Source organism: Peromyscus maniculatus, chromosome 2 (assembly GCF_049852395.1).
Source record: "Peromyscus maniculatus bairdii isolate BWxNUB_F1_BW_parent chromosome 2, HU_Pman_BW_mat_3.1, whole genome shotgun sequence".
NCBI classification, from domain to species: Eukaryota; Metazoa; Chordata; class Mammalia; order Rodentia; family Cricetidae; genus Peromyscus; species Peromyscus maniculatus.
The window spans coordinates 77,418,873-77,442,916 of record NC_134853.1 but is presented as its reverse complement, the minus strand read 5'-3'; the positions used below and the strand labels follow the sequence as shown (position 1 = coordinate 77,442,916).

Here is a 24,044-nt window from a genome sequence, read left to right as displayed (position 1 = left end):
ACCTAACCAGGACAACGAGAAATGGGACGTTTGTTTACTTAGCTTCAAAACATCTCCCTCTAAGGCACTAACTATAAAGGGTAACAGTTTATTTGCAGCACAGAGACCAAGACCATCCACCTGAACGATGTGGTCAAGCTAACGTCATGGAGACGGGACAGGTAGGCCCCTGACTTCAAGGTCTGAGGACACGGTGTACGGCGCAGCTGCCAGAACTGCTTTGCTTCAAGATCTAATTATGAGGTAACTTAAGACAGCTCAAATGGAAGAATATTCTATAAACCAAATGGCCTGGTTCTTTAAAAAGTGCCGCCGTGAGTGGTAACGAAGGGCCAGGGAACCAGTCCAAATGAAAGGACGGGAATGGGATATTAAAGTTAAATTCCAAGTGTGACCCCAGACTGGAGCACTGGCTAGACCATTCTGTTTTCTTTCCTCACAAAAAACCAAAAAGACATTAGTATGAAAATTAAAAGAAGGCCTGTGAACAAAGGGAGACAGGGAGAGAGGGGGATGGGGGAAGAACAGTAAAGCAAATGTAACAAAACACATGCAGGGAATCTGAAGAAGTCAAAATAACTCTATATTTTCATCCTAATTCTCTGTAACTCAAATTATTTTAAAAAAGCTGAAAATAATAGCTAACAGTGCCATTAGCTTTTATGTTTTCTGGAAAAACTTATATAACATAAATGTTGCCGTTTTAAAGTGTGCAATTTGGGGACATTCGATACATTTATGTAGTTATGTAACCAATAGTACTATCTCATTCCAGAATATGTTAATCACCCCACAGGAAACCCTACACCTATCACACAGTGACCCCCTATTTCCTTCTTCAAAGGTTATGACAAGTGCTGACACACTTTCTCATGCTATGAACTTTGCATATTTTGGACCCTTAATATACACGGAATCAGACAATGGGTCTCATGTTGTGTCTGGTTTCTTTAGTGTATTTTAGAGGTTTATTCATATTATACGATGTATCCATAATGAATTCCTTTTTAAATTATTTAGTGTTATCATGTGTATGTATAATGTTGGGGGAGTACATGCATGCCAGTGTTCATGTAGAGGTCAGAGAGAGGACTACTGTCAGGAGACCAGTCTTCCCTTTCCACCATGAGTTCCAGGGACTGAATCCAGCCATCAAGCTTGCATAGCATGTACTTTTACTCTCTGGGTTTACTCACTGCCCCCTACTCCTCTCTATGGTTGAAGTTTTCACTGTGTGGAGGTACTTCATCTTGTCATTTGGCAGCTGGAGGACAATGAGTTGTTGCACTTTTTAGTTATTGTGAATAGTGCTGTATAGCTTTTTTTTTTTCAAACACATTTTCAATTACTCTGGGTATATACCGAGGTATAATTGCTGGGTCATAAGTAATTCTGGGTTTAACGGACTGAGAACAGCCAAACCAGCAGCGTCGCAGGGGGGTTCTCATCTCTCCTTGTCCTTGCCAGCACCTGTTAGCATCTAGGAGACTATAGCTGTCTAGTAGGTATGAGGTTGTATTGCACTGCTGTTGTCATGGTAATGAAGTTCAGCACCTTTAATGTTCTTCATGCCATTAAAAAAATCTTTTGAAGAAATGTTTATTCAAGTCCTTTGCTCATCTTGGGTTGTCTTTCTGTTAATTGTAGGAGTTCTTTATACATGTGGCTTTTAGAATCTGGTCAGTATAGGATGAGCAAATACCTTCCTTGCATTTGATGGGGTTGTGTTTTCATACTCTGCTCTTTTGTGTGTGTGTGTATGGTGTATGTAGTTGATAGTGTAGAAGTGTGATATGTGGGTGTGTGTGCACCTATGTGCTTATGCACATGGAGACTACAGGGAGATGTTGGATGTCTTTTTTCAATCATACTCCATAGTTTTACACACACACACACACACACACACACACACACACACACACACACACTACTTTGAGACAGGGTCTCTCTTTGAACCTGAAGCTAATCGATTCAGGTCAGCTGGCCAGCCAATGGGCTTCAGGCATCCATCTGTCTCTAATCCCCCAGAGCTGAAGTTACAGGTACATGCCTCTATGCCTGGCTTTTTACATGAATTCTGGGGAAACTGAACTTCGATCTTCATGGTTATACAGCAGATAAATTCAGTAACTGAGTCAAAGATCAGTCCCATTAATTGACTTTTGAATCATAAACTTTTTGGTTTTGATGAAGTCCAATTTACTTATTTTCATTTATTACTTTGTTTCTGGTTTCAGAGCCAAGAAACCATGGTCAAACCAATGTCACAAGGACTTAGCCTTATTTTTCTTCTCGTAGTTTATTAGTTTTAGCTCTTAGATTTGGGTATCTGTTCCATTTTGAATATATATAAACATAAGGTGGGAAACCAACTTAATGGTTTTGCCTATGGCTATCTAGTTGTAAAAGTGACGGTTATTGACATTAGTGACAATCTTTCATCCACTAGTCCTTACTAAAATCAGTTGATTACAAACACAGTTTTACCCCGTATTTTAACTCTACTCCTTCAATTTCTAGCCTGTGTCAGTACCCCATTGCCTTATTTTAGCCTGTTAGTGGGTTTTGACATCAGAAAGTGATGCTTTTCCAAACTTACTATTGGAATTGAAGACAGTTTCAACTATATGGGTTTCATTGTAATTCCTAATGAATTTTCATATCATCAGCTTTCATTTCTGAAAGAGTAAGGAGAAACTGAACTGCAGTAACTACATGGCTTATTGTAGGTAGCACTGCCATGTAAATTTTTTTAAATGATGAAGTATTCTGTTTGTAACTTCCATACAAATGGCTTGCATCAACTTGGCTAAATTTATCTATCAATTTTATTTCTTTTGAAGTAAATGAAACTATTTTAATTTCTTTTTCGTCTTGTCCACTGCTTGTGTGTAGAAACAAAGATGGTTTATATATGGGTTGACCCTGCATCTTTCAATGTGTACTTATCAATTTTAAGTTTTAAGTTATGTATGAATTCTTTATGACTTTCCTTCACACGATGCCACCCAATAAAGGGGTTTTAATCATTCTTTTGAAGTTATTATTTCTTTACTTAGTTTTCTTATCTAATTTTCCTGTAAAAAACTCCTCAGTAGTACAACACTGAATAGAAATGGCATTCCTTTTACTTCTTGATCTGGATGGATCTTTTAGTCTTTCATGACTATCTGTGATGTTATTTATCTGGTTTTTGTTTTCATAAATATCCTGCAACATGCTGAGGGAGTCCCCCTCTGCTCCCAGTTTGCTGAGGGTTTCTTTTGCAGTAATGGGAGGACTATGAATTCGATCGAAAGCCTTCTCTAGATCCACAGTGGGTCATGTTGGACACTCCTCCACCTTATGAATCTGCTTTGCTCACTTTTGCATTTTCCTGGATAAATCTCACTTGGCTTGGCACAGAGGTCTTGGGATATGCCAATGGGCTTCACTGCTTATTACTAGAAATGTCCCTACCTATATTACAAGGGGTAATGATCTATAGATTTTTTCTTGTGATGTCTTTGACTTTGTTATCAAAGTATATGTTCCTCTTCTACATTCTGAAAGAGTTTAAAAACTCTCAATGTTAATTTTTCTTGGTCAAGCCATTTAAAAGTCTGTTAGGTATTTTTTTTTTCATCTTTTCAAGAGAACCGTCATTTTGTTCTTGCATTTACTTAATTCCTTTCCTTGATTTTCACTCTAACCTTTATTTTCTTTCTCCTGTCTGTTTTGGATTTATTTTGTTGGCAATTAATTAATGTTTTGACATCCTTTTTAATGTTGGCAGTTGGCTTTATATTCCCTGCATGTACTGACTTAGGGGCCTTTCATCACTTGAAGTATATTGCATCATTTTCTTTATCTTTGAATATTTTCTTATTTCCCTTGTGTTTTAAGTGGTTATTGAGGAGTGTGTTTTCCATTTGCCACAGACATGTACACTTACCAAAGCTCCTTGTTAATGTTCAAATTTCATTCCTTTTTTTGACCTGGAACATACTTTCTATAATAAAACCTTTTACAGTTTCCTGTTACTTTTTATGACTTATTTTACAGTTTAAGATAGTGTTCCAGGTCCTGTAGCAAACAGCACTGTGGAGCAGGGCATGCTAAAGGCACATAGGCTAGCTGGTTGTTTCATGCTATTAACTCTTCTGTTTCCTTGTTTATCTTCCGTCTAGTGTTTATCCATACTGAAAATGGAGGAATAAAATCCCACCTATGAGTGTTGATTCACCCACTTCTTCCTTTAATTCTATCAGTTTCTGTTTCTTGAACTTGTGTGTGTGTGTGTGTGCACGATAATGTGTGCAGATGTATGCAGATGTGTGCATGTGCATACACATGTGTGCATATAGATATATATGTGCACATGCATGTGGAGGTCAGAAGTCATCCCTGAATGTGCTCCTCTGGCGCCTTCCAACTTGTTTTTAGAGACAGGTTCTCTCACTGACTTGTAACTTGAAAGCAGGGTAGGCCAGGGATCCACCTGCCACTACCTCCCCAGTACCACCAGGATTACAAGTGCATGCAATCACATCTGGCTTGTGGTGTGGAAGCCGGGGGACTGAACTCAGGTCCTTCTGTTCGTACAGCAAGCATTTTACTGAATGAACTATCTCCTCGGTCCTGCTGCATGGATTTGGGGTTCTCTTATCAAGTGTGCATATGTCTATCATTGCTTTATGTCATCAACAGTTCGTACATTTTATCATTATAAAATATTCTTTAGTAGCATCCACTTTTTTCTTAATACCAGCTTGCTTTTGGTTACGGCTTGCACAGAATGTATTTTTTTAGCCTTCTAGTTTCTATCAAATTAATGTACTCTGGATCTAAACTGAGTCCTTTGGAGATGTCATGTGGTGATATTATGTTCTTCCTAACACACCCATCCCTCTGACTCTGACTTTTAACTAGAAAGCTCTATCCATTTGTATTCAAAATAATCACCCATGAGAAAGGGCGTCCTTCTGATGTTTTGTTCTTTGTTTTCTGTGTATATAAGCTTCTGTGTCTCTCAGTCCCCCACTACTTACTGCATTCTTTCATGTGTATTCAAAGAGAAAATTGTTTTGTTGTTTGTGTGCTTACTTGAACCCATAGATTAGTACTGCTCTCAGCCTGGGTCAGAGAAGCTTTGGTTTGTACTGGTTAGCAGTTAATGCAGACTCATAACTGGTAAAAGTGATGAAAATAAATGGCTGCTAAGTGTTTGGCCCTAAATGGGATATCTGTATGTATCTCCCTCTCCCTCTCCCTCTCCCTCTCCCTCTTCCCCTCCCCCTCCTCCCTCTCTCTCTCTCTCTCTCTCTCTCTCTCTCTCTCTCTCTCTCTCTCTCTCTCTCTCTCTCTCTCACACACACACACACACACACACACACACACACACACACACACACACACACACGGAACATTGTGGGAGAGGAGACAGAAAGAATGTAATTACCAGAGGATGAGGAAGTGTGTTGTGAAGTGTTTTCTGGATATGATATGACCATTGCACTTATGACTTCACAGGAACTATAGTGCCCTGTGCAAAACCTGTACAAGACCAAGACTGCCATCATTTCCTCATGGACCAGGGAAGGGCTCATGAGACTCTACCTCTCCCTGAGAGGTATTGGCAGTTGATGGTTACTGTGGAGAGGGATGTCATTTATTCAGTGGTGGAACCACTGGTAAGTTGCCCCTGGCCTAGGAAATAACGCCATGCTAATATTCAACCTTAATTAAACTCAGTGGGTCATAAAAGAGAGAGAGAGAGAGAGAGAGAGAGAGAGAGAGAGAGAGAGAGAGAGAGAGAGAGAGAGCAAGCAGTAGGAGAGAGAAGGGTTTCATGAGGAGAGAAGAAAAAGAAGGTAACGGAGAGTGAAAATGATCAAAATTCATTATATAAGAATATATGTCTAAAATTGTAAAAAAATAAACAATTTATCATTTTTTTCTTGGTATAGGGTCTTGTTGTGTAGCCTAGGCTGGCCTCAAATTTATTATCCTCCTGCCTCAACTTCCTAAATGTTGGAGTAACTGCCATGTACCACTATGTTTGGCTAATCAATTTTCTTTATTACTTTGGTTCCTTTCTCATTTCCTTTTCTGAATACACTTTCATAATGTTGCCCTGGTGGTTAGAATTAACATCTCAAGTTAGCAATGGATTAGTCTGAAATAACAGCAATTTAGTTTCCATAACATACAAAATTCTCCTTATGCTTCTGTATGCCCCCCTCTTGGTGTTACCATCATTATTACTTAAAAAACAGTATGGTGAACAATACTTAAAGTTGGTCATTTTTGTTTATAACTGAAAAACAGAAAATTCCCCAAGCAATATCTTTACTCGCGAGATTCTTACACATCCCACGAATAGTGTCTCTGATTATTCCGCTGTGCTTTAGCCAAATAAGCTTTTACGAGCCGGCTGCTATCCAGTTTCATGCGGGTTCTAGCTCCCTTGGATTGGCCAAGCCATCCAGGATTGCTTATATGTGGCTCTCAGAGTGTAGTGCCTGGGACACTTTTGCTTATTTTCCTGTAGCTTTGTTTAGCTGGCTTTAGGCAGAACTCTTTTCTGAGCAATAAAGACCACAAAACCTTTCTGCTGCTCTTGTTTCTTTTCTTTCTTTTTTTTTTTTTTTTTTAAAGTCCATACTAGCTGGACTTGAATTTTCTGATAGGATAGAGGTTAAGGATATGCAACGAAGGCCATGACTGCCTTCCCACCCGCCATAAACTCAGTTTCCTTGGCTGCTGTATGTTCAGCTTCCTTAGCTGAGACCTGAGGTCCAAGTTCATCACCAGCTCCCATAGCATCTGAGTGGCGCTGAACTTGGACTCATGAAGTTAATTTACTATTCAACTTCACTGACTTGTCACTTGAACAAAATATAGACTTCCTGCTGACCACTGGCTTAGGAAGAACACGTGCTACAACGTGATGCATGGGTGTGTGTGTGTGTGTGCGTGTGTGCGTGTGTGTGTGTGTGTGTGTGTGTGTGTGTGTGTGTGCCGGTTCGGATAGATTTATAGTTATTGCTTTAGGCATATAGACAAAGGGAAAGGAGAAAAAGGCAGTGGTAGTTTTTATGTTTATCTGTGGAGACACCTGCTGCTCCCGTTTCCTGCCCTCCTCTCTCCTTCTCTCTCCCTCCTCCCTTTCTCTTTGGATGTGGCTGTCTTTTCATTTCTGCCTGAAAGATGCCCTCTAGCATTTTTTCTTTGAAGAGTAGTTTGGGTGGCAACAAACGTCCTCAGATTTGCTTATTTGGGAGTGTTCTTGATTTTCCTTTAGTCTTAAGAATAATACTATTGAATAAACAACATGAAATTGGTGAATTTTATTTTTCCTTCATCACTACAAATATTTTATCTCATTGTCTTATGGCTGTCATAATTGCTGGTAAGTATCAGGGAATATTTTCTTGTTAAGAATTATTTATGTATAACGAGTTACTTAACTCATGTTGTAGGCACTATTCTCTCTCTGCTTTTGTCTTTATCAACAACTTGATTACAGTGGCTCCCTTTGAATATATTCCACGTGGAACTTGTTGAGTTTCATGGATGTGTAGATTTATGGTTGTTTGCTTGTTTGTTTTGTTTTTAATTCATTTAAAGGCTCTGTAAGTCCAATAGCTGGGCTGCATCAGAGTTTCTACTAAATTTTCCTATTAACAGGTTATACTTTATTTCTTTCTGTTGTTGAAGGTGGATATCTAAAATATTATAACAACTCTGGGAATTAGGCTCTACCTCTTCTAGGGAAGAGAGAGAGAGAATATACATGTAGGCAGGCCCTGAACTCACCATGTAGCCAAGCATGATCCTGAATTTTTGATTCTCCAAATTTCATTCCCACCCCTAAGTTCTGGAATTAAAGGCCAGTATAAGCACACCTGTTTTTATGTAGGGCTGGGGATCAAACCTGGGGCTTCCTGAATGCTAGTTAAACATTCTTCTCACTGAGCTGTGCTTCCAGCCCTCCCTAGGCTTATTTATCCCTCTTTTTTTGATTGATGCTTGTCGTGGGGTGCAGTTATTCATTTAGTGACTTCCCTAAACTATTTTTTGGTAAAGATGGTATTCAACCTAAAATCTGGTATGTGTTACTGAAATCTCTATTCGGCTAGTGTTGTGATAGATTCTTTCAATGCTTGGACCTCTCAAGCCTCCCCAAACATCATTTCCTAGTCTGAAGATTCATTTTGGGTGTGGGCATTCCCATGATGCTTAGCATGGCTGTTTTCCCACTCTGTTTTAGCCTTCACTTCCTGCTTACATCCTGAAAGTCACCCAGAGGTAAGCTACTCACGGTCTTTTCAGGGTTTTCTTTTTTTCCTGCACCTACACCAGGGGTTCTGGGATGTGACCCCTTTGGGGTGTGTGTGAAATGACTCTTTCACAGGAGTCACCCAAGGACATCAGGAAACCCAAATATTTATATTACGATTCCTAACAGTAGCAAAATTACAGTTATGGAGTAGCAATGAAATCATTTTATGGTTGGGGGTCACCACAACATTAAAGGGTCACAACATTAGGAAAGTTGAGAACCACTGATGTAGATAGACTAAGGCATCCATGTAGCCTTTACAGTTTCTGAGCACATGCAAGAGCATGCTGTGGAATGCCATCAAAGATTTTGTTTTCCAATCCCTGTCCAGCTCTAGACTCCTTTTCTCCAGGCTTTCCATCTGTCTGTTGCTTGCCCAAGTGGATCATCACACACACAACTAGACTTTTGCACACTTCTCTGAGAGTATTTGCCTCTAGGTGCTTTTAGCAGACATCCCTGCAGCCACTGCTTCAGATTTAAGAAGAGTGTAAGGAAGGTGAAACAAAGACCTTGGAGCTGATTCTTCAGACAGCCTCCACACCACTCAAAGAAGCATTTTTGAGAAAAGGGCCATACTGGTCCCTGTGGCCCCAGCAAGCCACTCTAAGAACACAGGTTACCCCACCCTCAGCTGCTGCTGAGTGGGGCATACTGCGCTGGTTAACTAAAATGCCTGAGTGTATTTTTATTAAAGTTTCTCCATTTAGCATTCTCCTGCTTTTAAGTTATGATTTATTATTATTACTATTGTTAAGTTTCCAGAGTCTGGCAAAAGTTGATTTGAGAGTTTTCGCTAACCTGACCATTCCTTCAGAAGGAGAGAGCCTTTGAACTTCCTAGTTTGCCATTTTGGTCACCTCACCCCACCATTAGCTTTTCTATAGAGACTCCAGCTTGCTTTGTTCAGTTCTGTTTTCTGTTCATAATAGACAGTAGAGACTCTGAATATGCATTAGGTAATGATTGTGTGAATGAAAAAGAATACCCCTAAACTTTATACAAATTCCTGTAAGACATTATTATTCTCATTTTACAAAGGAAGACAGAGAACCCAGCTCCTCTAGATCACACAGTTTATACAAGCCAGGAAAGAAATTCAATCCCACATCTATGACTCCAACCCCTTTCTCTCTCCTTTATATCACACTGGCTCTTTTAGGCATCAGGAGATACCAATTCTGTTGTATGTAACTGGTTTTGAAGTGTGCTCCTCTCCACATTTGCTATCAAAATAATCGTACAGCACAGGCTGAATATCTTTCCTTGCATAGGTATAGAAACCAAGGCACAGAAAGCAAATAATAACCTGTAATTGGATTGGAGGATTGAAGATGAATCCAGATGTTTCAATGCTGGTGTTTCATCTTGTCTCCAACTAATACAAACAGTTTACCATGGTTCTTTCTCTTCAAATTCACTATTCTAGGGAAACCAGGACCTGGAGAGTCACACCTGACTCCCATCTTGGACCCCCTTTGAACATCCAGTTCTATTGATTTCACATCTCATTCATTCTTAAACACATCCCTGTATCCTCCTTCTGTTGCTGGGATCCAAGCTAAAGACTTCATTTTGCTCACATGACATATTACAAAAGGCTCCTCACTGGTTTTCCTAACTGGGAAGATCGTAACACTATATACTCCTTACATAGAGATTCCCCCATACCCAAATGCAAATGTCAATCATCCCCTTGCTCAGAGTCCACACTTCCTTCATCATAAAGTCAAGTCTCTTGGGATGGCCCACAGAACCTTTGAGATCTGTCCTCTTTTGACTTCTCCAATCTCATGTCCCCAGTCATGCTCTTTAGTATAGAACACACCCCCACCACACACACACACACACACACACACACACACACACACACACACACACACACACACGTTTCTGCTGGAACATCCCACCCCAAAGGCCTATATATAAACATTTACTATATCTCTACCTTCTTACCCCACCCACCTTCATGTGGGTCTCCCTGCACTCCTGAGCTAACTCTGTTAGAGTAACTGGCATACTCTATGCCAATCATCTGCTTATCTCTTTGCTGTCTTAAACAGACTGAATTTGTGCAAGGTAGAGACTAGGCAGCTCTTTTTTTCTTCTTGCTTAAAAAAACAAACAAAAAACTTGTGTGTGTGCACACATGTGAAGGTGAGTACATCCACACATGTGTATATGAAGGCTAGAAGTTGTGCTATTAAATAGCCTTCCTCTATCCCTCTCTACCCTATTTTTTGAGACAGAGTTTCTCACTGAACTTGGAGCTTGCTGTTTAACCCAGACTTGCTAGACAGCAAGCATCCTCTATCCACCTATCTCCACCCCAACCCCCAGCACTGAGCTTACAGGCACCCACTGCCATATCCTGCTTTTACATGAGTTCTGGGGAGCTGAACACAGGCCTCACAAAGCAAGCACTTCACACACTCTCTCTCTCTCTCTCTCTCTCTCTCTCTCACACACACACACACACACACACACACACACACACACACACACACACCCCGAGCCATCTCTCTGAGCAGGCTGCTTTTGTAGTGAAAGTGTTCCGAAGAGTGCCTGTTCTCTCTTCTACCACTGAAGAAAATTCTACAAACAGTAGTGTGCTCCTTTTGTCTTGACTTTGCTAGGAAGCTCAAGTATCCCATGTCTTCATGTACTGTGACCACAACTGCTCCGGAGTTTAGGGCATTTGTTACTCCTGCCTGCCTTCTGCTTTTTTCTTTTAAGAATCTTTCTGTATGGATGTCTTCTTGGAGAAGACATAAATATGTAAACATGTATGCACTAAAAGTAAATTATTCCTGTTTCACATAGAAATAAACATTTAAGGGGACCGGGAGTAAGACAAAGTGGGGGTGTCTCCCTGCAGCTACCTAAGTCAGGTTAGCTTGGGAACTCTCAATTGAAGCCCAGATACTAAAGGGGCTCATCCATCAGGCAATGGAGAAGGCCTTTCCAGCCTAGAGAAATAGTTTAAAGACCTGCAACTTCTCTCTACCTTGCTTTTTTTTTTTTCCTTCATTACAAAGGCTTTACAACAGAGACTTGAGCAGAACAGGCAGACATTTCCAATAGCCAGTGAATTAAAGAACCAGAGCTTGAATGAATTTGGTCATCTGTCACCAGCTCCCCACAAAAAGAGGTGGCACACATCATCCTGAGGATAGCCCTCCATGTAAGAGATCCTGTCCCAAAAATATTGGGGAAGGGGTAGAGGAAGAATGTCTGGCATGGATTTTTAGTCTACACACACACACACACACACACACACACACACACACACACACACACACACACACACACACCTACCATATGTTTGTATGTATGTACGTATGTACATATGTATGTATGTATGTATGTATATAAATGAGGGATTGATAAAGTACACAACTAATCAGTCGCCATGCCTGCTGATTTCCCTTTGTTGTCCTCTTCTTGCCTCAAGCTCCTCAAGACCTTGCTCCAGCCTCTTCATATTCTTGTCTCCTCTTCCATTTCTACCTCTTTCCAGGCTCCATATACCTAGGCCACTCCTCTACTCAGAGCCCCTACAATTCAGCATAGGTTGGAGCACTCAAGTGTACCCTATCTTCACCACAGTCACATATCTGCAACTTCTTTGCTCTGGACATCCCCAGACAGACTTTTTCTCCTTCTATTGCCACGGTTGTCTAGGTGATTGTTTTCTCCATCCCAGATCACACTAGTTTAGTTCTATTGGCCCATCCCCTTCATCATTCAGATAATTCCTAGTCACCCTTCAAGACTTAGGTAGTCTCCTGATAACCTCAGCAAGTTGCTTGATGCTCCCACCCCGACTTCTCATTGTAACTCCACAGCTGGCTTCATGCCCCACTGGGCTGAGACCCCATACCTCTGCTGGGCCTCAGAAATGCTTACTGAACTGGACACACTGGGATAGACATGCTCAGGAAAGGCATCTGGAATGAACCTTACCATCATGTTTTCCACAAATCGGATATGAATCTCACCATCTTATTCTTCTTATAATTTTTCTAAGCCTTCAAAATTTATTAAATCCTCCTGACTAGTGTTCTTGACTATTCCCTTGCTTAATCACCAAACAAACTATTTAGAGTTGACTAAGACTTGTTTTCACACTGAGAGTGTGAGGTCCTAAATGTCATTTACTTAAAATCTTCTCCTTGATCTTCTATGAAATTCTTACCAGAACTAGGATTTGTTTGGGAACCTTCTCTTCTAGTCCACTAGATTAGTTACTATCGTTTTATTAGTTTATCTGCCCTTTTTTTTTTTAAAAAAAAAAATATATATAATGTGATTTCTTCATATTAAAAAACCACAGGAATATTCTATGTACACAGACAAGCAAAGAAAACAAAAAGCAACCAAAGTGAGATTATCCATAAGCTCCCAACACAGAGCTTAATTATCATTTTAACACAAGAATAATTATCATTTTAATGTAATGACTTCCATTTAGCCATCTTGCCAGATTACCTGACATTTTCTGGCCTTTTGCAGAATAGTCCAGCTAATAATTACAGGATGCTCAGCATTCCTGGAGAGGGAGTTAGGCCCTGTGCCTGTTCTAGCGATAGTGGGGTGTGCTTGGCAGAAGTCAGGTGTGTTTGTTGATGTATGTTATGCTGGGTGAGGTGACTGCTCCATTGCATACCAGGAAAAACATGACAGAGCAATTTTATGAAAATTGATGCTTTGAAAAACTAAATGCCTGGGAAAGAGTCAATAAAGGTAAATTGCTGAAAATAATACTCATGGATGTGAGATACACAAACACTGGAAAGAAAACTATAAAATTATTTGCAACCATAGTTGGTAAATTTTGGATCCATTTTTAAAACTCAAAATTTCATGTTTACCCTTTGGGAATGACACTATCCACTAGTGTTAATTAATTCACAATTACTCAGCAGCCAACTTTAGAGTTCAAGAATCATAAAATTAATAGACTTTTGTCAATGATTAGCCAATTACCATGTGTCACATCTGGAATTTCATCACTTAGAAGGTTTGAGGCAGGAGTATCACGCATTTAAGGACAGTCTATATTACATAATGTGTCTCAAAAACACAAAAACCCAAACACTGGCTATGAATATTAATATATCAAAATTTTAAAAAATAATTTGAACAACTTTCTATCTTAACAAGTTCCTACCAACTATCAATGTTAACATAATCAATAAAACATCTACTATACCTTTAAAATGTATGGAATACTTATCAAGTGGAATAATGCTGTTAACGTTCCTTCCCTCCCTTACATTTTTCTGACTACACTGTGAAAGTTCTTCTAATCTATTAACTATTATTATATCATATTTACAGCCTGTTCTGGCCAGTCTTTCCTATTCACCTTCTATGCAGCTGTAACTTTTACTTAACATTTAAAATGTATGTCCCTATATTGACTTTTTCTCTTTGCTGGAAATGTTAAAAAAAAAAAGATTAAGTGTAGTCTTATGCGCAGCCCAGGGTTTCTTAAATAACTCTTTTCCTTTCTTATTGATTAAAATTATTTTGTTGTAAGCTGCAAACGTCCTTTGTGGAAGATGGAGAAAGCAACTGACCACATATCCCTAACATCATGTTTCCCACTGTGAGGTCACAAGACTAAAAGCCCCCAGTTCATCTTAAAGGCAATTTCTCTGAGCTGTTGCTGCTCTATGCTGACAGACCTGGCCTAGGATCTTGGTAAGATCTCAGGAACTTTCAGATTTCTATTAAAAACTTGATAAGACCTTGATGGTCAGCTCTTCTTTTTCCAGAATCCTCAAGTCAACCTAGAAGGCGAAACTCCTAAAACTATGTTTCTTAGAATTTGGACAATAAATGAAGCATGACACCAAATTAAAGGCCTCACTGTCATCTAAAATAATAACATGAAGAGGTACCATCCTGTGCATGGGTTACTCCCACAGCATCTGATGAAAGGCAGGAGCCAAGCAGCCTCACAGGACACTGGCTTCCTTTGAACTGCTCAACCTCTGTGAGAACTCAGAGCTGCATGCTATCTGACCAGTTCAGATTTTCATCACTACATGTACATTAAGTTGGGCCTCATGAGTACAGTCGTAATATTTTGGTCAGTAATTAACTGCATTTATCAAGGCAGTCTCCTCTAAGATCATTTTACCCAGGGATACTGCATGCATGTAAGTCTGCATAACATATTCTAAGATATCTACATGATAATGACATTGTCTGATGATGCATTTCTTCAGACCGTATCCCTATCATTAAGGGACATGTGTCAAAGAGCTTGGATCTTCCTATATTTTCTGAAGTTTGGGGCTCTATGACAGGACGTACTTTTCATGACCATAGGCACAGAGAATGACTTTAGGGTACCGTTCAGGAAATGAGACTTTTCAAAAGCTCCTTGGTCATTAGGAGGATTATATAGAAGGGATGTAATTCTGTATCAGAACCATGCCAAAAAAAAAAAAAAAAAAAAAAAAAAAACCACGAGTCTAGACTGATTAGTTCTTCAGTATCTCAAACACCTGCAGTATTTGAAGACGCCTCACAAATGCTGTTAGCAGCTCCTTTTAGCAGCCTGACATATACACCAGGGCCACCTAGGCATCGCTCTGAAGCTCAGGCCTCAGGAAAACTCGAAAGTTATAAAACAAGGAGAGATTTCCTGGTCTGGCCACAGATCCTCCACGCAGGAAGCCAATCCCTTCCAGAATCCTTAGTACCACTTAAAATGGTTAGTTTTGAACCAACTTGATCTTTTACAAATTCGAAGGGGGCACAGCTGCTGCTTTAATGATGGCCTGCCTCAACTGCACACACCCACTAATTCACTACAAATGGAGGCTTTGGGTACCTGCGCTACTGTACCTGTGCCATGAACGCTTTCCATGGTTAAGATCACACATCGAGGCCTTTCTCTTCTACCTGGATTGGACTCAGTTGTAACTCCGTAACTCTATCAGTTATATGGCCACATGGTCACTCAGATACCAGCAAGGAAGCCTGGCTGGGCAGTAGATAGACTTTGGACTTTAGAAACACAACTTGGCACATTAATACTTTATAGTCTAAGACCCTGGAACAAGCTCAGATGAGGAGGAGGAAGAGGAGCTGGGAAGTTCTCTGCTACTCATGCAGCAGTAGCCTGACCTGAAGCCAGGACTACTTTCTATCAACTACCACCATGAGTATGGGAAAGGGTTAGGACACAGTAGACAAGGACATTCTTTCCTATAAAATTTTATTTGTTACATAAAAAATTCTATACATTTGTTAGACTAAAATACAGTTTTCATAATAATTCTGGCAACTGAGTCCATACAGAGAAATCAGCAATAGACCAGCACTTTTTTTTTCTAGTTCATATTTCTGCACAAGTAAAACATTTCAAAGCTCCATTTCATATAAGCTCATTGAACTCTGAAGCTAGATGGAATGTCATCCAATTCAGAGCTCTAGGCATTCATCTGCCTGCAAGAGTTGATCGCTCCAGAAAGTGGATTGCTTAATATACATAGTTCTTCAGTCCTGTGAGAGCATGATGCTCTGAGTGTAACGTCTGCACTGTGTTAGTACGACAGTCAAAATACCAGGGCTACAAGTGCATCTGTGGGGCATAGTCAAGCACCTACATGTTTGTTTCCTCACATGCATAGTGTAGTGACACCAATAATAAGAAAGAACCCAAAAATAACACGAAGGTAGATGACCCCAAACTATATAATCCATGGAGGCTCAACTGAGTTCTTCTGTTTTTAATGAAGAGACAAGATATGACACAAAAACTTATTTCAACACTCTGAAAACAAATGAGGACAAACGTGCATTAGAATGTTGTTTACGTTCTCATCACCCAGGACAATGGCTAGGCTTGACATGGGATGTAAGAGTGCCTGAGAGAACAACAGCAGGGCCCTACTGTGTTGACAGGCCTTCAAAACTTGGTTGTCTTTTTTCTATGAGTTCTAACCTAAACTCAAGTTCAGGAAGGCTGGGCCAGGCAATATGGATAATTTGACCATTTGGTCTGCAAAAAGACAGGCTTTTGTCTTTGGTTGTTTTCCCAGAGCCTCTGGCATTTTGTTAGATGCCTTCATGCTCTTCCCTGTCAGTTATAGAGTTCTCCCACATGTCTTGTATTCTAACCAGACAACAACCTACTTGAACTGACTTCATTAGATGCAAGATCTAGCAGAAGTGCATTTAGTGCTCCTAACTATTTGGAGACTATCACACTGAAACTTCTTCTCATATAGTTCAGTGTTCAGAGATGATGGGAGGGATCAGAAGGCATCAATAAAGAGGAGCAAGAGAGCAACACAGAAAGGGTTGACTTGGTTCTTATGATCATCTTTGGACATTAAAACTCAAGAAGTGCTGAGTAGAGGACTGGAACCCAGAGGCCAGGGAGAGAGTTAGTTTATAGTCCCTGGCTCAAAATCTCCAGCCACCACATTTCTATGTAATATATTTCTAATACAGTTTATGGGGCAAGGAGGCCTGGACCTGGTAACCACATGGTAAAGGAAGAGGGTCTTCACAGTTTTTAGAAGCTGATTTACCCCTTCTATCTCTGCATGTATTCTCCAAACCTTCCCACAGCTTACTTACTTATAGATTTAAAATCCCTTTCTCCAGCAACAACTAGCACAAATGATATTCCTAACCAGCAGGATGTGTAGGTAAATTCAAAGACAAAAGTCAGAAAGTTCCCTTTAAGTCATATGCTGCTGTGACAAATGAACCAATCAAGTTACTAAATTTTGGGCCTTGCCCTCCTCTTACACAAATTTACAGCAGTGGCCTCTCCATTTACAGCTGTGGAAGGTTCATTCCAGCTGTAAGGGTTCAGGGTAGAGAGCTGACTTCTGTTATTTCTCCGCTGACCTGCCAGTGAGGTTGCTACTGCTTTGTTCAGTCAGACAATGGGGTTTAACATCTGACTATGATCTGGGATCCACTGGGGTCAAACCTTTAGTAAACTTCAACCCACTTTTCCAAGGGCCTAAAGAGCCTTCCTGGAGAGCTGCTACATACGTAACGGTGAGCTGTGGAAGCAAAGGACCCCATAGGCTTCCTCAAAGCGTGAAGGAGTGGACATGGAAAATGAAGGCAGGATCCATCAGCAGAGTGGTCTATCCCTGCTCTCTAGTGTGTGGGAAAGTGAAAGACAGACAACACCTCCCAGGCCGGTGTGTGTGTGTGTGTGTGTGTGCGCGCGCGCGCGCGCGCGCGCGCTGGGTGGAGTGGGGGTGAGACTCAACGTCTACTCCCAGCATCAGCTCCTCCAATTGGCCACTCAACGTTTTTTTTTTCTTTTTAAATCAAGTACCCACTCTACTTCAGTTAGCTCGGGGTATCATTATCTTCATCTGTTTTTCTTCGTGTTGACAGATGTATTTTAAGACAGTTATATACTGGTCACACTATGCCACATAATGCCATATCTGAGTACATCAAAATAGTTGTGTTTTGGTAGATGGATAATTACAAGGATTCCCTTTTCATCTCTTTTAGGGTGCACCCCATCCCACTGGAAAGAATTTGGTTCATTGCCAGAAATTTCCCCAGGACACATCCCACCTCATACTTCTAATTGGTGTAATGATTCAATGTTGCCCATTCAGACTAGTGTGGTTTTCTACTTCCAAACCTAGAACTAAAGCACATACTATTTTCAGCTATAAAATTGATTCAGGTCAGAGGTCATGAGCATCATCCCCATGAATAGGCAGTAGGAGGTCTGACCACTTGGAGGAACATATTAAGAGATGCAGTGAGGTACATTTAGGAGGCAGTTCAAAGCTTCCACAAGTACAAAGGGACCCTATGTCACTCAAACCTGGTTTTGAATTTCAAATACTAAATTTGGATACCAGCCAATAGTGAAAAACATCTGAAACATGTATAAAAGAATCAATGTTTTCATAATCAACTAGATCTTGGTTAGATTATGAAGAAATACTTGATTTTTCTGAGTTTTCTGGTCTGGGAAAGAAATCATTTAGGTTGTAAACTGAGTATAAAAACTGAAGATCAGTGTAATATTTGGGTCCCTAACCATTTCTTATCTTTTGAATAAATGCACATCCCCCTAAGAAATACCAAACTTAAATCCTGCATTTGTAATTTACAAAAGCAGCAATTGTTCATGCAAGAAAGAAACTCAATCGTTGGTCTATTGTTACACATATAAAGAAATCAAAACGGGGAGGAAGAAAGAACACAATAGTTCTAGAGAAAAGAAAGGTTTTTCCGCAGAAAGTCACAAGTTAAAAAGTTCTGCATTGAGGTTTTCTGTAAGAAAGGTAATTTCAAAGTTTTAAATTTTGAATTGAAATTGTTCTCTTAAAATATAGAATATAAGATTTGGCTCAAATTTAAGAAATTCCAATGGGAAATGTGTGTTATCTCAAACTTTTCACTGTATATAATAAAATATGAATTTTTATTTTTATGTTTTTGCTAACTTTAGACTTTTTTTTCTTGACATACTCAAAGATCCTGTCTTTTCAAAACCTGGATCATATGCCACTAAATGAAGACAAGTTAATTCTGCAAGCAGCCACTGCATATGAACAATGGCTACTTTTCAAAAGGGCCAACACGCATTCTGTAATGAACAGAGCTACATGAATATGCATTTAAAGCAAAAGGCATCATTCTACGCTAGAATACGGAACACACAAATCTCTGCCCCATGCATTTACTTAGGATCCCATTATTCTCTAATATATATTCACAGACCACATCTTAACTGTAGCAAGCACTTCTATCTGTCAGACGGAATGCATGAAAGGCATGTGGAGATTAACAGCATCAGGAGCACTGATAAGCCTGCAGATTTCTGGTGGATTGTTTGTTTTCCAAGTGGCCATAGCAAAGCAACAGTGAGCTTGACTTACTGACGTTTTAAGGAGAAGGGTGGTGAGGGGCCTTGTGAATGCTGAACAACTGCTCCTGTCACTGAACTATGCCCGCAGCCCAGAGCTTACTTATTAAAAGATAAAAGCTCACAGACCCCTTTGAAGGAAATTTCTCAGACACTGCAGTACGGCTACTGGGAACCCCAATTCAAATGAGAAGCCAAAAATAAAAAATAAAATGAAATGTTCAAGTCACCATAACTGATAGCTCTGGGTTTGGAGCTGATTTCAGAACGCTGTTCTGACTGTAGCGGGACCTCCTGGAAGAGCACGGAGCAGCAGGGACTGTGCATGGCAGGGATGTCTGAGGCCCAGAGGTGTGTGTGGGGGGGGGAAGGTTTGGGGGGGGTGTGGTACTGTGTGGCTTGCAGATACCTGGAGTATGCATTTCCGGTACTATTCTGAGGAGGAAGAAGTATTTGTCAGTCACACTTAAAGCAGCCAGGACCAGAATAAAGGGGTCCATATCTGACCAGGGTGTAATCTTCAGAATGTGTTTAGAAGGCAAATATCACCGTTCATGGTATTCGGCAGAGGTTATAATTAGATGCTTAATGCCTTTCATTAAAAGAAGAAAAAAAAGGAAGGAAGGAAAAACTAAGAGTAAAAGGGCATCTCTATCAAAGAAAACATGTCTTTCAAGCATAATTTTTAAATACACTCATTAGGACCTCCATTAGGGAAGATTGAGAACCAAGCCAGCTAAGCTACTTAAGTGGCATGGAGTTAGAACATTATCATCTGTAGGCTAGGATGAAAACTTTAATCCTAAACATTAACCATTGCATTAAATGGTGTCAAGGAACAACCTGTGTTGAGCTCTGCTCATCCATGCAGGGATTATACAATCTTAGTGCCCTTGCTAAGTGTTAATGATTTATTATTATTGCACTAGTAAGCCTCTTGTGGAAGATGGGGCTCATGGATTCACACTGAAATAAATCCATCCCTTTTCCTCCCACATTACAGTAACAGGACAACTTATTCTAGAGGCAGGAGTCCAGAAGGTCTAAGTCATTTAGAGTCCAGACTCTAAAGTACCTGGTGGCAGAGACCATGTGGCACTGAGAAGACCACTACCATTTTTAAAAGGAGACCCCACGTCTAACGCCAGAGACAGGACTCCACAGTGTGGTGTTGAAAAACCATCACAGGGAAAGGAAGAAGTCACAATACAGAACAAAATGGTTAATAAAGTTATCCAGGTGTCCAGCTTTCACAGACCACTTTTGCTCTGGGTCTATTCTTCTCACTTGGGCAGAAGATGGAAGCGGTGAGCAGATGCAGTAAGGCAGCCCATAGCTAGGAGAATGACTTGCGGATGGATGAAAGAGGCAGCAGCAGGTACCCAAGCGGAACACCTAAGTATGACTAACAGGCCTCGGCCAGGCCTTCGAAAAGTAATCAAAGAATGGAGCTCAGGGCAGAGCGATATTCCACATGTCAAATATCTCTCTGTGTGCACCCGTATAATAGATATGCATATCTGCATATAACTATATGGCACACAAATGTACTTGGGGCAAACAGCCTGGAAATTAACTGAACTCAAATGACATGGTTACACACATAGATCATAATTTCTAAACACAATGTTAGTAAAACAAAATTTATTTGTAAAACAGGACCTGTTATATAAAATGGCACACAATCAAGTTATACAAAAATACAAATTTTCTTTTCTGATTACAGTTCTAGTTGCAAATGATAATTAGAAAGCATTCCTGGTGGTTTCCAGTAGCTGGAATTGCGAGCACATGGAACAGGGGCAGCAAGAGTCCATGATGCAGGGATGTCCAAGTGAGCAGAACCTGACTCCCAAGCTCAAGTCCATCATCAGGTCACTTTGGAGGGACACCTCCTAAAATGGCTAGCTCCTGGAATGTCTTCCGGTGGGAGACCCATCTTCCAGGCTTTGGCCCATTCTAACCTTAGTTCCCAATGTTTCTGAATGTCCGAAATCAGGGTGGCTATGAGTCACATGGTACTCGGATTTTTCTCTCTCACCTAGTAGGACAGTTGTTAGTTACATAATTAAATTCCATTTCAAATGATATAAAAGTACAGTGACACTATTTGGCAACACTAGATGTTAGATGTTAATTTCTGGCAAATTGTTATTTCACAACAGCTATGCTTTCAACACTGGTTTCCCGGATCCTGCTTAGACATGAACTCTTAACTGTATGTGTGTGTGTGGTTTGTTGTCATTTTAATCCAGACTCTTATTGCAAATACTCTGAAGGTTCAGAAATATTCATGAGCTTGAAAAGAAACCAAGGCGTTTAGCGAAATTTAGCCTAGCTAGATTAAAGAACACCAGTACTTAAAAAAGAAAATACAATTTACCTTTTGCAGCAATTTAAAGGTCCAACCCTTTGAAAGGAAGCACATTAGCAAACAGCTGCTTACTGAGCCCTCGGGATACCGTATGCAATTCCATAACACCAGTCTAATTCACTGTCTAGTTCTGATAGGCAATGCTTTCTTTCAAAAGATTTTCCTTCCATGGAATGATAAATGCTGAGGCTTTTTTTTTTTTTAAACAGAGCCTGTATTTAGTGCAATAAGTTTAAAAAATTTGCTCTGAAATATTTACTTTACATTAACAAAAATAGCTTTTTTTAAAAAAATTGTAACAAAAAGGAGTTATCGCATAAACAGATCATGAATTATTCTTAGCAAATTACACTTTTTTTCTTAAAGCATTCACCATTACAATAAGCAGAACAATGGAATATTAGCCATTCATATCTGGTAAGCTTTAGGAATTAAAAAAAACCCCAGCAAAACAAAAAAAACCAAACGTACCCCCAAACATAAAGAACATTCACACTTGAAGATTAACACTAACCAATTCTTCAGTTAAACATTGTAGAACTCTGGATACTCAAAATGGATGACCAAGGAGGGGAGCACCTGCCAGTGTGTTCAGATTTGATAGTGAGCATTTGAACAGATGGCCGTTGAACCCTAAGCTCCTGACTTGTCTCTGAAACAAGAGCAAAAGCACTGGAATTCCCAATGCTTCATGCTTCATGTTCCTCTCTCTTACGCCTTCTAGAATCACCTAAGCTGAAAATCAATACACAGAAACGGAAAGGCTAAACGGGCTGGGTGCCCCAGCTTCCTTTAAATCAGGCACACGGATGCGTGGTGGATGCTACTAGAAGTCAAAAAGGAAAGAGACAAAATACAGGAAAAAAGTTTGCATAATAAAGATTATCTACCCCTTTCTTTCTCTAGGTCTCCTACTTTCTTCTCTAGAAGCATTAGGGTAAACTACAAATACCTGAGGAGTTGGTTACTTTTGAATGTCAGCTGACAAATGCATGAGCTATTATGAAATTCCCCATAATGGGCCCACTCATATGCGTCTCAAAGTAAAATGGCATGGCTTGTTTGATTGGGGGAAACAGATTGGAGAAATCTCCTATTTGTCTGAACGCACACGCCTAGTCTGACGTACTAGGACTTAGGCATCAGTAAAATAAGATGCTGATTTAAAACGTACACCAGGGAAATCATCCCTGCAAAAACTTACACAAGAATTTGGTACAATAATTTTATCTAGGTTAAGTAACTAAAGTTAAAATCTCCTCTAGTTATTAAAAATGTCAATCAGATATGAATCTAACATTTCCATTAAGACAATTACAATTGAAAACATTAAACGACGGAAGTTGCCTTGTAAAAGCCACCCGTATGAAAGGAGTACATGTTTGACAAAAATAAGCATAAAAAAGGTATTAAATCCCTGTTCCTTTTCTCTGATTTTGGCTGATTATGTGTGTGTGTGTATATATACATATACATATATATATACACACATACATATACATATATACACACACCCACACACACAAATACATAGTTATGTGTATATATTGTTTTGGAATGTCAATGGGGTCCATAACCGCCGGCTACGTTCAAGCAGAACTTGCTCCCGAAGCCTAGAAAACAAAGTCATACAGAGTATAATCTTAGAAAATTACCATTGCAAGGAGATACGAATGATGCTATTAGCATTCACACATGGTCACAACAGCACCCGGGCAAAATAGGTTGAGACTCCTCTCTTGAACCTACGATGCTGGAATACTGCAGGCCATATATCCTTCAGGTCACCAGTGAGACATGTATAGCCAGCCCATTCCTCCACTACTCCAGCCCACACCCCCAGAGGGCTCGGGTTTCCCTTTGAAATCTTGTCCTTGTACAACTGCAAGCAGACAGCCAGATCTCCAAAGCATTACATTCAGCAAACTCTTCTAAGAATTGTAGAGAGACCTCATGAATCTTAAGAAGTGTTTTAAACTAGTGAGGCTCTCTTAAATAGTTCAAGAGGAAAAGTGGCAGTTTCTTATTTAGTTCAACAACCCCCTATCAAGTGGACAATCTGAAAACCTCATTTTCTTAAATATTTTTACAGGATAAAAAAAAAAAAAAAATCTAAATGAAGACAGCCCATATGGAGGGAGCCCGGCAGGCGGCAGCGGTTGTTGCTCTATGTATTACAAAACAGACATGATGCTCTTATGGAGAGCTTTCATCGAAAAAGTAACAGCAAATGAGAACACGTGGTTCACTTTCTATGGCCCCTTGCTTCAGTGGTGAAGGTCTCAGATAATTCAGACACAAGGGCTGGGGGAAGGTTGGCATCAACTCTGATCATGTTTACCAGGCATGAGAAGAAATGTTTAACGGCATGCTTAAGAAATAGGGCTGTCCACTCACATTTGCCACTGCTTGAGGTGGGGGGAGGGAACGGGACACTTCTTAACTACTTACAGTGA

General features: G+C 40.0%; 1 protein-coding gene across 3 annotated transcripts in view; it reads right to left on the bottom strand.

The window, feature by feature from the left end:
- The window catches only part of Slc44a1 (solute carrier family 44 member 1), a 184,721-nt gene that overhangs the window by 30,025 nt on the left and 130,652 nt on the right, over positions 1-24,044 (bottom strand). Inside the window, exon 16 of one of the 3 annotated variants that reach the window (XM_042271183.2) lies at positions 20,844-23,201. The exons of the other annotated variants lie outside the window; for them this stretch is intronic. Within the exon in view, the coding sequence (XP_042127117.1) occupies positions 23,178-23,201 (24 nt within the window). The 3' untranslated portion in view covers positions 20,844-23,177. Of the gene's footprint in view, positions 1-20,843; positions 23,202-24,044 lie in introns of those variants that run through there. 3 annotated transcript variants of the gene reach the window in all.